Genomic DNA, 18842 nt, shown 5'->3' on the forward strand with positions numbered 1-18842 from the left:
CACCTGTTAAAGACATAAATTTTAATTTTTTCTTATTTTTATTGATATTTTTAAAAAATCAAAGTAGCATTATGTTATAGCAAAGGGTTGAAAAATTAAGTACCAATGTAAAAGAGTTAACGTGGGACTTACATGAAAGTCTGTTCAACAGGAAATGAAATGTGTCACTGGTTTTCTAAAGTTGTCACCCATTTGATCTGTTGATAATGAGGGAGGTGACACTCATGAGAAAATAGGTGGATAGTTCAGGAAAAGAGGGGAGAAGTTCAAATTTCTGGGGCTATGCTAAACTGACTGGACAGAGTTGGAGCCAGTAGACCAGAGCTGAAATGGGGTTTGGATCTATAATACATGTACTAGAGGGTATATGACTTAAAGGGCCTATGTTTTTTATAGATCCTCTAGAAGACAAATGTGTTGGCATGCGATTTCTTATTTCTGGGGTTACCAGTTAACCTGAGAAATCTTTGAATGGAACTGCAAAAAAAGCAAACTACAAGAACATTATTATATTAGGCAATGATTCTGGACTGAACTCCAGGACGTGTTCTGTAAGAGTGGAGAGGGATTCACCATTTTATCATTTTCAGTGAATACCATCCTTTGCAGGGGCTGGTGAATTGAGGGTAACCTGATGGGGACTAGTACAGTGTTGGAAAATCCTGTTCTTTAACCTGGATGCTGATTACCTGAATGTGATCATTTTATGAAAATCCATGTACATTTTAATATTTATTATACTTCAACAAATCAAAATCTGTAGAAATGGGGCCCAGTTATTAATGATTAAATAGTTTCCGAGGTGATTCTGACAGGCACAGTTAAGAATCACTGAGAAAGAACAATGTACTCTTTTGCATTCTCTATAGCCCCATGCCCCAAAAGTGAATAATCTCTCTGCTTAATCGTTGGAAAGTGGAATAGGATATGTAATTTGGTGATGTGCAGCAGAGCAGCCAGTCCACTTAAATGTTGCCAGTCTGAATTGAGATATGTATGTAAAACAGACACTAGATTTTGAAGAATTGGTACCAAAAATGAGAATGTTTTATTAAATTTTGTATTGATTGTCTATTAGGTAGCAATATTTTAGATATGTTCGGTTATTTTAATTTTTTTGCTAAAAACTGAAACGACATGTTTAATTATATTTTTGTTCCATTGGACAGCTCTAGTGTAGTTGAAAGAGCATGGAAATTGTCATGAGAGAACATAGGTTTCAGTGCTGGTTTTATATAGCATAACATTGGCGTGACCTTGGAGAAGCCACTTGAACTCTCTGAGCCTTAGGATGGTCATTTATAAGTAGAAAAGTATACTTATATTTCAGAGTGATTGTAGGAAAAAAGGTGTTATACTCAATCATCCAAGATACAACCAGAACTTGATAGTTATTACCCTGGGAAAAGGTAAAAATGTCTTCTATTCCCTTCCTCGGGTGTCATATAAAAAGACCTTTTTCTTTTTGTCAGCAGAGAAGTTTGGTGCCTTTAACAATTGAGAAATGCATGGCATGAGTAGAAAGCATGGATAAAGGACAGCAGTGCCAGCTTTGTTGCTTCGACAGAGAGGATCCATTCTATGCTTTGTTGTATGCATCTTGGTTGCTTCTCACTTTTCTTGTGATAATTGGCCTTTTTTTAACTGCTGGAGTCTTAATCTTTCTTTTTTTAAAGATTTATTTATTTATGCATATAAGAACTGGGGTACAGGCCAGAGATGCAGGGGGTGAGAGGATTCACCAGAAACAGAGTGGGGAACAGAACAGTCAGGCTGACTGAAATACACTGCTGAGGGGAGCAGCAGCGAGACAGGAGAGGTCAGCCGCGCTGTCATTATAATTCTTAAGTTTAATAAATGTTAGGGTTTTACGTGTCCATGATTTTTTAAAAATTGGATTATAATACCGTATATGATTTAGATGAATAGATTCACACTTCCTAAGATATAGGTCACTTCACCAAACCACACCCACCACCATAGCACTCATATCCCTTTACCACAGACCATTGGGTCCCCTCTTTGTTTCCACCCCAAACCTTCCCCTCTAGTAGCCTAAATTCTGCAGTCTAATTTCTAAAGTTTTGTTTAATTGTTTCTGTTCCTTTATTGTGTTTTCTACATATAAGTGAAATCATCTAGTAATTATCACTCTCCTTCTGACTTATTTTGCTTTGTATAAACCCCTCTAGTTCTATCCATATTGCCTCAAATGCTATGAGTATATCTTTTTTTTGATCTCTGAGTAGTATTCCATTGTGAGTATATAATCCATCTTCTTGATCCGCTCATCTGTTTGGGGGTTCCTAGGTTGTTTTCCTAGGTTGGTTATTGTAAATAGAGTTGCAGTGAACACAGGAGTGCAAATGTCCCTTTGAATTAGTATATTTGTGTTCCTTAGGTAGATACTAGGAGTGGAATTGCTGGGTCATGTTGTAGATTCATTTTTAATCTTTTGAGAAACCTGTGTACTGTTTTCTATAGGGGCTGGACCAGTCTACATTCCCACCAACTCACTCTCTCCTCATGGAAGCCTCTAGTCAAACTTGCCAAATTTTCTAGAAAGCCCACTTTCATTGCTTTTCTAATCCTACTGCTAATGCATAGCTCTATTGTGCAAACTGGCTGAAATGCATTAGTTAGAAAAAGAATTGTTTTGAGGGCCTCCCCTGGTGGTGCAGCTGTTGAACGCTGGGCTGCGAAGCTGCCCGCAGCCTCTTCAGCATCAGTTTGATCCCTGGCCCCCAGCGAGGGGCCCACATGGCGTGCAGACCTCTCCTGCCGCACCCGCAGCTCCCCTCAGCAGTGTACTTCATCAATCTGCCTGTTCTGTTCCCCACTCTGTCTCTGGTGAATCTTCTCACCATGCCACCCATCTGGCCTGTACCCCAGTGCTTGTATAAATAAATAAATAAATCTTTTAAAAAATTTGGTTTGACTGCTTCAACCATTACCTGTTTACCCCCAGCAACAATAAAATAATTCTGGTATTAATTCTTCTGGTAAAAATATTTTTCTTTATACCTTCTATTGTGTGTCTCCCAATTCTGTTACAAAAACTCTGTAATAAGCTGAGCAAAAAATAAATTCTCATTAAACAGCGGAATTGAAGAAAAATTCCTTACAATGAGATATGGAGTGGTAATGGGGAAGACTGGACATATTGATGAAATAAACTATGGTCCCTTCACATCTCTGCTTCTACTGGTCAAAAATGTTGTGGTATTTAAAAAAGAAAACAACTCACTACTTATTGCATCTGACAGATAGTCAAACATAGTAAATGCTTAGTAAATATTTTCTAAATAAATTTGATGATCTATTAGATTTTATTTTGAACCATCTGGGAAGGCAAGTTCTGTGTAAGTTGTCACTCCCTAGCCCTAGCTATTTTTAAATAACTATTGCCCATCATATTCATGGTAATGTTTTATGGCTTCCAAAGAACATGTGGGATAAAGGAAAACTTAGAAATGCATCAGTACTGTCATAGGAGTCACACCATCCTACTGAAGTGAAATATGTAAAATGAATCATGGCAGCCAAAGAGCAAGCATGTTCTGTTAGGTGTTACCTACACCATTACATTGGCCATTCTTATTTCTTAGTTTCAGCATAAAAAAGTGTACAATCTTCTTTTGTCCTGTTAGATTTCAAGTGTCAATTCAATTCCTACTATTTTTCTCTGTTTCCCAAGATAGGCAATATTGAGGAAAGTGAATTTAAGTATCTTTAGACATATATCAGTACATTTTCCTTCTTGGATATATGAAAGTGTGTTTCCTAGGCTTTTTGAATTATTTTTTTCATTTTTCTTTCTTTTTACATTTTAAAAACACCATTTTATTAGGAAAAGGAGAAAGAAAAAGAGAAGCACCTGCATAGTCACAGGCAGACAGGAGAGCTACTACTTTTTGCCTTTTTCTATGAAATTCTGCCATGACATTCATCATATTCTTATCAGAAATCCTATTTCTTTTTAGCAGATCTCCCATTTCTGTAGGCTATTAGTGTACATTAGCACACATGTGTAAAGCACATTCTTAGAAATTTAGTGAACCATTGTTCAAGGTCCAGAAATCTTTCTGTAATGTGTTGCTTACGTCAGAAAATTGAGATCTTTTTTTGGAAATAACCCAAATGCCCAAAAATAGATGACTGGATCAAGAAGATGTGGTACATATACACCATGGAATATTACTCAGCATTCAAAAAAGATAAACACATGCAATTTGCAGCAACATGGATGGCGCTTGAAGGGATCATGCTCAGCGAAATAAGCCAGAAAGAAAAAGAAAAATACCAGATGGTCTCACTCATAGCAGGAATCTAGAAAACTTAAATAAGGGACCAGGAAAAAGAATAACTATAAGAAAGAAAATATCAAAATCAATAAATAACTATGAACTTTTGTAATGCAATTTTATGCAGTACTCACTATTTTCAACTGTCAACTTAGTCTCCACATTGCATTTCCCCCTAATCAATTTGTAAATAAATTCTATTTCTTAACTATATTTTGAGTTTCATTTCAGGAGAGCAGACATTCATTTGCAAATATTCACTGAGTAATAGACAGTGAAAATACAAAGATAAATAAAAGATGGCTGGTGCCCTCAAGTTGTCCATATTCTGGTTGGAGAGATATACATGTAAACAAATAGTTATGCCCTAGTGAGCATAACTAGAAGTGGTTAAGAATTAGAATTGATGGTAATAAACTGAACAATTAGAGGAAGAAGAGTAAAGAGAACTCTAAAAAATTGCTTTAACAAAACTGGGAAGCAAGTGCTACCATTATATGAGCTTTACAGGAGCTCAGGAATTTAGTGTTGGGTGTTGAGTTTTACAATACTTTTGGGAAATTCATGTTTAGCTATTCAATTGATCAGATGATTAGAGGTCATCTTGATTGTGGATGAGCTTCATCATGGTAAATGTGGTGACTGATAATATTAGGGTGGGTGGAAGACAGTATGTGAAGAGAGGAGTTAAAAAAGTTGAGTAAACAGCAATCAAAAAAGATAAACTCATGTCATTCACAGCAACATGGATGGAGCTGGAAGGGATCATGCTCAATGAAATAAGCCAGAAAGAAAAAGAAAAATATCGGATGGTTTCACTTATAAGAGAAATGTAGAGGATCCAAAGAAGGGATGAGGAAAAAATAACGTAATTGTAATAAAGTAAAAATTGAAATCAGTAGGCAACTATAAACCAGAGACATTCTGGGGGTGGGGGAGGGAGTCGTGGTGGGAAGAGCACAAGGGACTATTGGTGATGGTGCAGAGGTGAATTGGTGGTGGGAATTTCACGGAGGCTATACCCGAGATGATAAAGTATACATCATATAAAAATGAAGAATGATGTAAGAAATATATAAAAGAAAAGAAAAAACAATGCAAAGTATTAAAAAAAAAGTTGAGTAAGGAGGGGAATACAGTATTTCGTGGGAAGTCAGGGAAACAAAAACTAGTCAAGGACAATGAGGAGTTGCCAGAAAGAAAGAAACAAGAATTAACTAAATAAAACACCTGGGAAGAAAGGGGAAGAAAATGAAGCATATCTGAAGGTTCCACGGTGAAGAGTATTAAATGCTGTCTTGTTGGTGAATAAAGCATGCATAAATTATCCATTATATTTGGCAATTGGCATTGACATTATTAATTTTTTTCTGAGAAAACTAGGTCTGGGTACAGAGAACTTGAGTGTTTTTGCTTGTATATGACTGCTTTTGAGAGGGATTAGTGATATCGCCGGCAATCATCCCAAAGACTATCGAACAAAGAACTCCAAAACATCAAAAAATAATCTTGCCATGTCTGGATATTTAGGCTCCAGGTGTCTATATACTGCAACCACCCCACAAAGAAATGAACACTGTAGGATCTGAGGGTGTAGCAAACAAGCATTATGGGGTGATTGTGCTTAAAGAGCAAAAACACATTTATAAGTGATGAAGGCATGAACCTGGAGGAGAAAACTGACTTTTCTTGGGATCTACAGATTCCATCCTTAAAAAGGCTTTATTTTGTGGCTATGCTTTGCCACACTAATATCAATTACAATTATAAAATCATTAAATTTGAAGCTTTAATCCTCTGCGACATCAGTTTTATTTATATTTAAAAGATCCACTTGGCTTTATTACAGAATTCATGAATGGGCAGCATCCCACTTAGCAAATAAAAGAATGCTCCAAGGAATTGGTACAACATGGAAGGTTTTAGTCAGAAAGAGGGTGGACAAGAAAGATTAGCAAAAGGAAGATTATTTCACACAAAGCTACATTCCCTTGGGGAAATGTAAGAGGGTCTTATCAGGAAGATAACCTCACTAATGCTAACGGGTAACAGGTTGGTTGGTATAAATAGTAAGTTCCAAGTTATGAACAACCTAAGTGCCATAAAACATATGAGTGGATCAAAAAGATGTGATTGATACACACGCACACACACACACATATACATACAATGGAATACTACTCAGCTATATAAAAAAAAGATTAACTGATGCCATTTGCACAACATAAATTGAGCTGTAAGGTATTATGCTAAGCAAAATAAGTCAGAAGGTGAAAGATAAATAGTAGGTAGTATCATTTATATGTGGAATATAGATGAACCAAACAAAGGGTCAGATAAAGTTAAACTTAAAAACTAACCTTTGAAGTTGACTATAAAAACTGAGGCATCTGAAGGGAGAGGGATGAGAATAAAGTGGAGAGGGAGCAAAATGGACATCATTTTTAAACTTTCAGTTTGACCTGGGTTTCTCTGATCATTGCTGAGAATCTAGGAGCTACTGAAGATGCTATTGTTAATGTGAAAAATATCATTGCCAGGAAAATTGCAAAAGGATAAGGAATGGGGAGGTGGAGAAGCATGAAAATAGGGAGCATAGATTGGCATTTGAGAAATGTAAGTAATGAAGGAACCAGGGTGAACTTGAGAACTTGTAGCATATTTGTGAAAAGGGTAAAGTCTGTGAGGAAAACAGGATAATTAACAGACCTCCTGTAAAGGTCAATAAGAATATGGATTAAAAAGCTCAGATAAAGTAATAAATCTTAGGGAGTGGGAAACTTCCTCTCTTTCTTAAGGGCATGAAAAAAATTCTGTGCAGCACTTATGTCTGAGGTTGCAAACAATAAACAAATATTGTCATAAACCTTTTATAGCCATCTAGGGGACAAACAGAGAAAAGGGAGGTAATCTAACTGATTTTGATTAGGTAAATGTGACCAATAGACAAGAAAGCAAGGAAATGAGACCACTGAGGAAAAAGATTAACAGTGGGTTCCAGACTGGTAGGCAAGTGGCTGAGGAAATATCCATCTTGATATAATCAGAATGTAGATGAGGTACAAATTAGAAAGTTAACACTTGATAGTCATATGATTTGTTAATTTTGTATTTATGATCACAAATACCCACATCTCAACTAGACAGATGCAAAAAATATATGATAGACAGTAGTAGGCTAACTTAACTTTGTTTTTTTTTTTTTTTGATTTTATTTATTTATTTATTTTTTTAAATAATAAATTTTATTTTTATATTCCCCATACAATTGCAGCCCCCCCATTCTGACCCCAATCCCTCCCCTCCCACCCCCGCCCCCAAAAAGTGTCTCTGGTTCATAGTTTTTTGTTGATTTTGATTTTCACTTTCTTATAGTTATTCATTTTCCTGGTCCCTTATTTAAGTTTTCTAGATTCCTGCTATGAGTGAGACCATCCGGTATTTTTCTTTTTCTTTTTGGCTTATTTCGCTGAGCATGATCCCTTCCAGCGCCATCCATGTTGCTGCAAATTGCATGTGTTTATCTTTTTTGAATGCTGAGTAATATTCCATGGTATATATGTACCACATCTTCTTGATCCAGTCATTTATTTTTGGGCATTTGGGCTGTTTCCAAAGCTTAGCTATTGTAAACAGTGCTGCAATAAACATAGGGGTGCAGGTGTTCTTTGGAATTGATGCTAACTTAACTTTGATGTGCTGGCTAGCATTTTGTTCCAAATCTCTAGGCAGTATTTTACCCTTGTGACCTGACTCAGGTCACATAAGACATTGTCTGAATTCTGGTTGAGTGCTATTTTATGCTTACTTTCTCCTGATTCCCATCTTGTTCTCTGCTTGGTATTTTCTGCCCCTTCATGATTAACATAAAGAGAGCAACAGCAAAATAAAGAGGTTAGACTTTATTTGTTCATCCCTCCCCCCAAGATCATATCCTTAATATGGTGAAACCCTGGGTGTTTGTGAGCACTCCTTTACACTGTTGATTGATTTTAAAGCTTTTTGGTGGAATGAACATGGTAGATACATCAGAAAACATTGGACTTCGAGATCAGGTTCATATTGGGGGTTTAAAGAATAGATGACATTGAAGTCAAACAGGGAGTAGTTCCAAAGGGAAGAAGAGTGTAGATGAATGTTTCTATGTGTGTGCAGGTGGAGTGGGACATATGTAAAATCTTTCTGGGGATTCTGATTAAAAACTTGCCTTTCTCCTGATTGAAATTCACTACCCTGCAGATGAGCAAGTAAGAATCACAGGGATGATAATTGAGATTTATGTTTCAAGAATTGTCTTCGGTAGAGAAAGCCCAGGAAGTGTGGGTTATTAGAGTGGAATGGAGGGGAAATGAATGAAATAAAGGTCAGGAATATTAGGTAGGAAAGTTGGGTACTTCCACCACAGGAGGGGTGAGGCTTTGCATTTCTCCTTTATCATCCACAGGATTTTCTGGGGCATCAGACGTTCATAGTATGTTCAATAAATACTCTTAATAGACTGTGTACATTTCAGAAAAATGTATTACTTTTAATATCAATCATGTGAGCATGCAACATTGCTAAATACAAAAGTCATACAAGCTCACAAATGACTTCAGAGACTGCCACTCTTAATTAAAGAACATTTAGGGCCTGTAAAGATATCATAAATTATAGTCTTTCTTGTTTTCACTTGATGGATTATACATTTTCTCCCTATTACTAGAGACTTCACTCAGAAGCTCTGCTGTCCAGTTGTCACACTATTTTTTACCCCTTATTGCTTTTCAGAAGAGAAATATCAATATCACTCATCTTCAAAATCATACATCTTCATTGTGTCTGAGTAAGACTCAAGTACATGGCATTTACTATATGCACCTCTGGGGGTATTGCCTGAGGATTGGAGGCTGCCTGTCTGTTATCTATTGAAAACTATCACTGTGAATTTATGATAGTAATATGTTCCCATAGAATGCTTCCAATTGATAAAAGGTAAATTTGACAAGCTCATACTTGTTGCAAATATACTGAAACCCAAAATTAACATATTTCTAGTTAATTACAAAATGAGTAGTATGTAGCATAAAAATCTGAACCATACTACCTTTATAGTCAGCATGCCAGAAAAATTCTTCTGGGAAATATTCCATACACAATAAGTTGCAATTAATTTTCTTTTTTATAAAAGTACACTCTATCATATAGTCACATTTGTGTCATTACCCAGCTAGGTAACCTTGAGAAAAACAATTCTCCTTTCTAGAACTCAGTTTCCTTCTACGAAATATGAAGACCGAACCAGTCCATCTCCGAATGTTCTCTTACAGGTAAGCACACTCCGTACTTGGCTTAATTTTATGGCATGTGCAGTAGAATGTTCCTTGGAGACAGACAAACGTAAGTCCAAATCTTAATCTCAACATTCATTAGCTTCTAATGCTTCAAAAAGTTATTTCTTACTGAGCCTTAATTTCTTAATCTGTGATAAATTAATATTATCTCTTTCATCAAATTATTTGAGGATTAGATAGGAGAGTAATATTTTGAAAACTTATTAGCATAATTTTTATTGGTTAATAGGCATCCAGAGTTTATTACCAAAACAATACCTTAGTTTTCTACCCTTTCCTTCTCTTTTTAAAATTTCAATTCCTTGTATTTTATTGACTTGCAAGTGAAATGTGTTACAATGAAATTTAGAAGATACTGTGTACTTTTGCTAAGCAACATTTGTAAAATATGGACATTTTGGAAAGTAGATTTTTATCTTCCAGCTTGGGAATGCCTCTCAGTTTGAATACAGCAGACAAAGTAGCAGTAAGAGGTCAAAATAATTCAAAAGCTCCATATGACTTCACAATTTAGCATTATTAAATATTCAAAGACAAGCTTGACACTACATGCATTAATAATATTATATCACATAGGAATATAAACCTTCCACATATACTCAGCACGTCTTAAATTTTGCAAAACCACATGAAATCAGTTTGGAATTTCACAACTTTTTAGGACGAAAAAGATCATTACATAGATTCACAAGAATACTATGAGGAGGGTAAATGAGAACATTGAAAATATGAAATTATGGATTAGATGTCTTAAATGGATAACTAGAGATTGTCTAAAATAGCTCCAGGAAACTTTTTTCTCCACTGTGACTCTATTAATAGGTTTCTTTGAATTTTAGCTGGGTATTTTGAATCCAAATGGATGAGACAGAAGGAAGTACTCTAAAATTTAATCTTTTTCTATTCTCTGAAAGACTCACACTGCTAACATTTTTCTAGTAATATAAGACGGAGGGCCATATAATACCCATTCCTATATCCCAGTCATTTGAAAAGTATTAGAAAGGGAGATGAGGGCACACTTACCTTTTATCCTGTATGCAATGGAAAGGATATTAAAATGTGCTTAACCTGTGTCACATGGAACTGTATCTAAGGCCTGGAGGGCGGGTAAGTGGGGTCTTTATTATAAAGGGTCTTCCTGTTGCCTGCTATTTATCCAGTAATTCATGAGCCATTGGCATATTACTGGTTCCTTATTTATTACCACTGGTAAGTTGTTTCATAATACTGACCAGAAGGATTACATATCTCACAAAATCTTTCTATATAAGAACCATGATGTCAAAACACCGCAGAGGCCATCAACAATGAGGATTTTGTTAGCTCTAATGATAATTATTATATCAGAGTACAATTCACACTAATTATTAGTAAAAGTTTACAAACATTAAAAAGTGCATACTTCTGGATTTGATAGGACTGAAAAAGACATGAAAAACACAACACAAGGGCTTTACTTTTGTGATTGGTGTCCACATGATTGTAAGGAGATCATTTTCTCCATCTTTTATAGCTTCATGGAGATAAACTGACCTCCAAGTTTAAACAGTAGCATACAGTATTTTGACAAATTTGATTCTATAATAACAAAATATTCCTGGATTTAAATATTATTTTGACTCCCCTTTCCCAGCTTCCCAATTCTCCAAAGTTCTCATATTAAAAAATAAAAGTATTAATTGTGAAAAGTTCTCCATGTGGGAATAAAACAAAGTTTGCAAATTGAATTCTGATCTGTGCAGAGACCTGTGTGACCTAGGAATTCGAGTAATATTCACATTAATGGGTATTTTCAAATGCTTGTATAATAAAGCATAGGAGTCTTGATGAATCTATAGGACTTCATCAGTTCGTCAAGTTACAGTAATCAAGGGGAAAAGTTAAGTTTTTAAAAAGGTGCATTCTATCCTGTGTACACCATCACACTACAGAGAAGAAAAAAAACACAGCCCTTTTAAAAATGAGTGGTATAAAAATTCACAGTTACGTACATCATTTTTGTTTTTCATAAGCAATCAAAGAACGGGGCAGTGCTGAGCATCTATAATGTACAATACAAAACAGTGTAAATAACACAGTAGGAACACATGGATAGATAATGCTAAAAACAGTGCTTTCTGGATGGTTCTTTTACTGGGTGAATACTTGAACCAGAGATATTTAAACTCTGGGGTTCAACCAACCCTTTGCAATTAGACACAATTAAATCCTCTGACATTGTGAGGGGCCAGATGCTACAGGAAGAATCATCATCTAGGTCGGTACTACTCTCTATAAGCATTTCATCATATGGTCAAGTGAAAGGATCCATACAAAAATGCCGTCCAAACACAAACCACATGATTTCAACCATTGCTAATGACAGAGGTAGAGAAAAGTCTGTCTGCAGCCACAGCCTCTGCCCCCATTTTTAACATGATAATGAGCAGGTTCCTGCAATGCAGCACAGCCATTTTCTTTTTCCTCTTTTCACTCTTGGAAACAAATACATTCCAGCTAGGCCTGGAGATTTGAGACATTTCAGGTGTTGATGAAGGTCAAAGTGGGATGTTAGCTTTCAGATTTTGCTGCTTCCCCCTTAGTTTCCCCACTTTGTTCTGTCGAATTTCGCTGTGCATCTTCCTCACCTTCTGTAAGAGAAAGAGATAAAGGCAAAACAAAACTATTATTTATCTTTATCAACTCTCAATACATCATATTGTGAATTTCAGAACAGTCAAGTAGTCTGAAGTCCTCAAAGAGATAAATACATTTTTTTGGTAATCAATTCCCCATCAAGAAAGTAGTTTAAATGTTTCAAGGCATGACTAATTATGATCCTGTGAACTTGGACAGCATGGCTCTAAAGCAAAATAATAACTTAATTTTCAGAGTGATTAGTGGTCATCTACAATTATGATGAAAGCTCAGAAATCTTATGGACAGGTCATAGTGTTATAGGACAGGGAGAGGGGCAGCCCAAGCCCCGCAAACCTGCCTATTCTATGTAGGGTTCTGCCATCCGCCGCATCAACACAAAACATATGAGACTTTAATGGGAAGGAACTTTAATAAAACTAGGAAACAATACAGGTAAGGCAAAGAATCTAGTTTTTAAATGAAGCACTCAAAGTTACCCATCCCCTCGTGGGTAAAACTCCATCCAAATGGGATTGGCCCAGAACAAGGCCCCAAAGCCTGCCACAAGTCTAAAGCATCTTCCAGTGGGGACCCACAGAAAAGGGCCAGAAACAACCAAACAAGCCCGGAAGGAAAAGAGCAAAATCAACATCAAGATAAAAGCTGCCATTGTCACCTCCCCACGGGTCTCACCCACATCTGTGTCACCTAGTCCACGACCAAAAGACAAGCACAGTTTCTTCATGTGTCTCTAGGCTCCATGCACCTCCTCCAGGTCTCCTGGCTCCATCCTGCTTCCTTCCTCAGTCTCTTCTGCAGCTTCTCCTCTCCTGCTCAGCTCCACCCTTCCTTGGGTGGGGCAGGGAATCTCCCCCTTTCCTGGGGGCCACCCTGTTACAATCCCCCCTTTTAATTTTTATTCCACCATATCCCATTTGGATGGACTTTTACCCACGAGGGGATGGGTAACTTTGGGTGTTTCATTTAAAAACTAGTTTCTTTGCCTTACCTGTATTGTTTTCTAGTTTTATTAAAGTTCCTTCCCATTAAAGTCTCATATGTTTTGTGTTGATGTGACGGATAGCAGAACCCTACATAGAATAGGCAGGTTTGCAGGGTTTGGGCTGCCCCTCTCCCTGTCCTATAACAATAGCACTTACGCATGTTTTAACAGGTTGTAGAAAGAGAAATGCCTTCAGGCAGAAATCAGAAGGGGTGATAAGTCTACTTCTTTATGCCTGATTGTCTTAGCTGAAGGAATATTTAAAAATTTAATTTTACATTGTTGATATTGCTTTATAAAAACCCAGTCGATTTCTCAGTTATGATTAGTTTAAGTCATCAGCAAGAGTAGAAGATGAACGGTCATTGTGTCAGCTGGTTAGTCATCTGTCAGATAGTTATTCCAATAAAACTATACTCATAACTACACCCTCAGCAGCAATCATAGCCAGTGACACATCAAACACTGAAATTAAACAATACATTCTCTTCATATTAGGATACTTTATCTGAGCACAAATTGTAGGCGATCCTTGACTCAAAGATTCAAATATTTGCATGACTTAATTTGTTACTCGGCAACCAATATGTCTTAGTGGACAAAATATTTTGGTATATTGAAATAATGTAAATTTTATCAGCTTTTGCTAAGAGTTTGTTATCATAATCCAAATAGATGGAGGTAAATGGGCTGATCCATTCTTCACATGTAAATGTTGAAAGAACAATTTTCATTTACTCTTAACAAGTACACAAGGGAACATCTCGCCATGAACCACACTTTAGGGAAATTAAAATCAGTTCTATGTAAAAAAAAAACAATTCTGTTCTAAGGGGGTTCTAAGGGTATGGCCAGGCATTATATGTCATTTTCATATGCTATTTTCAATAGTGGAGCAATCAACAGTCTCCCAAGATATGCAGATTGGGACTTCCCTGGTGGCGCAAGGGGTTGAGACATGGCACTGTGAAGCTGTCCGCAGCAGTGCAGCATGAGTTCGATCCCCAGCCTGGGAAGTGACCCACATGGCACAGTAGACCTCTCCTGACTTGCCCGCTGCTCCCCTCAGCAGCATATTTCAGTCAGTTGGCCTGTTCTGCTCCCCACTCTGTCTCTGGTGAATCCTCTCACCCCACACACTTCTAGCCTATATCCCAGTTTTTGTATGCATAAATAAATAAATCTTTTTTTAAAAACATATGCATGCAAATGGCTTCAATCTGAGATTTGTAGATTAGTATATTTGTAGATGCAACAAGAATTCAAGAGAAGTTCTAGGTAACCAAGGGTAGGAACTCAAATTAGGGAAGATGCAAGACAGTAGAATATTTGTGACTGCATAAATACAAGATGAGTCAATTTAGTTCCAAGGGATGTGGGACTGAATAGATGTCTGAGAACACTTCTCTGGGTTCAGCATTATGTTGCAAACACAGACCTGGGGCTACATAGATACTTGTTAAAAGGTCAAGGTAAACATAAGACTGCAGTATTGTTGAGTATAAACTAAAAAGAAACTGAATTTTCAGGAATCATAGAGGAAGGCCCTCACAGTTCTCAGCTACTGTGATCTTTGCCATTATACATTTGACAGCTGTATATTTTAGGCTTTTATATTGTACTATTGTTACTATTTTTAGTTCTTTGTACTTAAAATAATACATAAAGCCAGTGCTGATTTTATCCATCTAGTTTATGATTTGAAGAGAAACAAATAATTTTCAAGGGCCTAGAGAATTACAATTAACATGTAGAAATGCTTAGGAAAGAAGAGAATTATTTTAAATTATTTGAAAAAAACACTGCTGAGGGGAGCAGCGGGCTCAGCTGGAGAGGTCTGCCCGCCATGTGGGACCCTCGCCATGTGGGACCCTGCGGGTAGCTTCGCAGCCCAGCGCTCAACTGCTGCGCCATCGATGCTCCCCATCGGGGGAGGCTCTTAAAGTGTGCTTTTATAAAAGAAAATCGTTGGGGCTAATGAGTCTCAACTTCAGTGAACACAAAGAAGCTATAAATTGTGATATGCATAAAAATAACCAAATACTGAGGGTTACTGAAATTAACACAGATTATTTAAAAGAACACTTATATAAAAATAAATATACAAATCTGGGCCTCCCGGGTGGTGCACGGGGTTAAGTCTCAGCACTATGAAGCTACCGGCAGCCATGAAGCTGACCCAGATGGCACAGCAGACCTCTCCTGTCTTGCCCACTGCTCCCCTCAGCAGTGTATTTCAGTCAGTCTGCCTGTTCTGCTACCCACTCTGTTTCTGGTGAATCCTCTCACACCCCTCACTTCTAGCCTATACCCCAGCTCTTGTATGCATAAGTAAATAAATCTTTTTTTTTTTAAAAAGAAATGTATCATATAAAATAAATGTTATTCTCAAAGTCCACAGAAGAATATATTTACTTACCCAAAGTCACCAAATTAGAATAATTCCCTAAAGCCTTCTTCAGAGCTACGTTGATAGTAGTAATAGAGGAACAACGATACCTAAAATATATATTGGCCATCAAGGTGGTGATGTTAATGTTTTATTTTCAATCTAAATTTGAAAAGACCATCCTGTGACCTGTTAATCTGTAGCCATTGAATAAAGTATTGTATCTAAGTATTTTAAAGTACTACTGCTGAGCTATTACTCTGACATATACTCTGATTTGGTTTCCCAATAACTGGAATGCTTTGCCATAAAAATACTCTTAGAGAAATAATATTGGATAGTTAGTTCCCAGGAGGCAGAAACTGGTTAAGAGATTCTCATGTTCACAATATTGTGGTTCCTGAATAATGACCTCCTTTTTACTTTAAAGGTAATTTTACACAAATGTTATTTTTTTTTAAAGTTTGAATGTGTACATGCATGCTTTTTTTTTTTTTTAAAGATTTACTTATTTATTTATACAAGCACTGGGTACAGTCAGAAGGGCAGGAGGATGAGAGAATTCACCAGAGCCAGAGGGGAGAGCAGAGCAGGCAGACTAAGTACACTGCTGAGGGGAGCAGCGGGAGGCAGGAGAGATCTGCGCGCCAAGGCGGCCAGGGATTGAACCAGCACTGCAAAGGCTGCAGGCAGCTTCGCAGCCCAGGGCTCAACCGCTGCGCCACCGGGGAGGCCCTACACAAAGTCTATTTTTATTTTTTATTATTTTTTTTAAGATTTATTTATTTATTTATACAAGCACTGGGTACAGTCAGAAGTGCAGGAGGGTGAGAGAATTCACCAGAGCCAGAGCGGGGAATAGAACAGGCAGACCCACGAAATACACTGCTGAGGGGAGCAACAGGCGGCAGGAGAGTTCTGTGCACCATGTGGGACCCTCCTCCGGTGGCCGGTGGCCGGGGAGCAGCCAGGGATCGAACCAGCTTCGCAACCCAGTGCTCAACCGCTGCGCCACCGGGGAGGCCCACAAAGGGTATTTTTAAAGGTTCTTTTTCTCAGCGAATTATAATACAATTTTGATACTTGCAAAATCTACAGATGAAGGAATAATTAGGGGACTCATTCAAATACTCAGAAGTACTTTTACAAATCAAACTTGGTAAAATTAAGCCTCTTGGATAAGAACTCAAGGCCAGATAAAGCAAGATTTTCCCAAACCCATTCTATCATGAAAGGAAAATGAAACACCATTTTGACCTAAATCTTATTATACAACAGATTATTTTGCTTCCATAATAATAGATTTAGTCTTAGTCATGGAAACTCATTTTCTCTTGGAAGTTTCATTGGAATTGAGGTACATCAGACTCACCTGTGAATCCTGCTAGACATCTAACTCTATTACATGCTACAGATGGCCAGTACTGTCAAGGGTAGGAGCTCCAACTTTATTAAATATTCTGCACAAGAAATTTCAGCTATCTGGTAGAGATTAGGACTTTTAAACACCCATGTGCCTTACTGATCACATTGACAAAATCAGAACAGCAAAAGGCAGATTAAGGGCTCTGCCTTTGAATGGAAAATTCTACAAAGAGAAGTCATTAAAAACAGAATGGGAGAGATTAAGAGATTTGTCCCTGGTTTTTATCTTGCCTTATGGGATTTATAACTCTTTGTCTGGGTTACTTTCAAAGGTGCATTTTCATGGCTTAATCCCACTTAGTGAAAGGTTGAAAATCATTTCATGCTCTTAGAGGTCTATCTGGTACTCACCTGTCTTGTTGATATCAAGACCTGCTAATTTCAAGGCTAATTCATTGCTGTTGCCACTTGCAGAGGAAACCAGGATATCATGTATTGCATTTCTTCTACCTGTTCTTCCTGAAGCAATAAAATCTGCATATGTAGTTTCCACATCAGTCATTGCTAACAAATATCCACATAGCAGGAACTACAAAAGAGAAAAATTGATAGGTAAATATAATGTTGGTGAATGGTAAACATTTAATAAAGACACTTGTTATTGGTCTATATAAAACCAACATGAAATAATTAACGTTTCCATGTTCACAAAGGAAATAATTCTTTGATTCTTGTCCTAACTATTTAGATTCAGGGTCAGGGAACTTTTTCTTTTTCTTTTTAAGATTTATTTATTTATTTATACAAGCACTGGGTACAGTCAGAAGTGCGGGAGGCTGAGAGAATTCACCAGAGCCAGAGTGGGGAACAGAACAAATGGACGAAATACACATTGCTGAGGGGAGCAGCAGGCACAGCAAGAGAGGTCTGTCACACCATGCGGGACCCTCGCCGGTGGCTGGGGATCGAACCGGCGCTGCAGAGACTGCAAGCAGCTTTGCAGCCTAGTGTTCAACCGCTGCGCCACCAGGTGAGGCCCAGGGAACTTTTTCTATAAAGGTCATGGCAGTAAATATTTTGGGCCATAAGGTCATATGTTCTGTATCCTAACTAATCAACTCTTTCATTCTAGTGCAAAAGCAGTCAAAGACAATATGTTCAATAAATGTTATTTAAAAACGTCGTTTACAAAAATAGGCATAGGGCCAGATTCAGCATACAAGCCATAGATTGTGAACACCTAGTTAGAACATAAAATTCTTCTGTTCCAAAACTATTTTAATTGGTCTTCAACTCCAGAGAAGAACTTGAGATTAGTAGTATACCAAGGTGGGGCAGAGTAGAAGTGGTCTATGAGAGTAAGCCTTAAGTAAGTGTATTATCTGCCGAGTTTAAGAACAATAATGAAACTGACCAAAATCCAATTTCCTTTTTTATTACCACAATGTGCCAGCAATTATATACAGTATCGATGATCAAATACTGCCCCCAGGTCAGGAAGAGATCTGTCTTGTGGACTCCTATAAGACATTACTTGAGAGGAATAACAATCTTTGACTGAATCTTTGCAATATAATTTTCATATGACAAAGAAGTCAATGAAAGTGGGTTTTTTCCAAACAAACTTAGTGATACACACACCTAAAGACTTAATGAAAAAGGATATTTTCAAGGTAAAATGCTTTAATTTCTCTTACTCTGTTTAAGTTTATATCCTTCCCTGAAGGTCCAAAGAGGCATGAATACTAATACAGGAAATAATGATGAATTTCTGTTGGGTTCATTGTTTTAAGCAATGAACTTTTTAAAAAAAAAATTTTTAAAGA

General features: G+C 37.1%; 1 protein-coding gene across 2 annotated transcripts in view; it reads right to left on the bottom strand.

Annotated features, from left to right (window-relative positions):
• Positions 1-10826: 10826 nt before the first annotated feature.
• PKIA (cAMP-dependent protein kinase inhibitor alpha) overlaps positions 10827-18842 on the bottom strand; it is an 84128-nt gene continuing 76112 nt past the window's right edge. For both annotated transcript variants that reach the window (XM_037505047.1, XM_037505038.1), the window contains 2 exons: positions 17428-17605; positions 10827-12270 (listed from right to left, as the gene is read on the bottom strand). In XM_037505047.1, coding sequence (XP_037360944.1) covers positions 12191-12270; positions 17428-17578 — 231 coding nt within the window. In that variant the 5' untranslated portion in view covers positions 17579-17605 and the 3' untranslated portion in view covers positions 10827-12190. The remainder of the gene's footprint in view (positions 12271-17427; positions 17606-18842) is intronic.

The sequence above is a fragment of the Talpa occidentalis genome, unplaced genomic scaffold, assembly GCF_014898055.3.
Source record: "Talpa occidentalis isolate TD23 unplaced genomic scaffold, MPIMG_talOcc4v2.1, whole genome shotgun sequence".
NCBI classification, from domain to species: domain Eukaryota; kingdom Metazoa; phylum Chordata; class Mammalia; order Eulipotyphla; family Talpidae; genus Talpa; species Talpa occidentalis.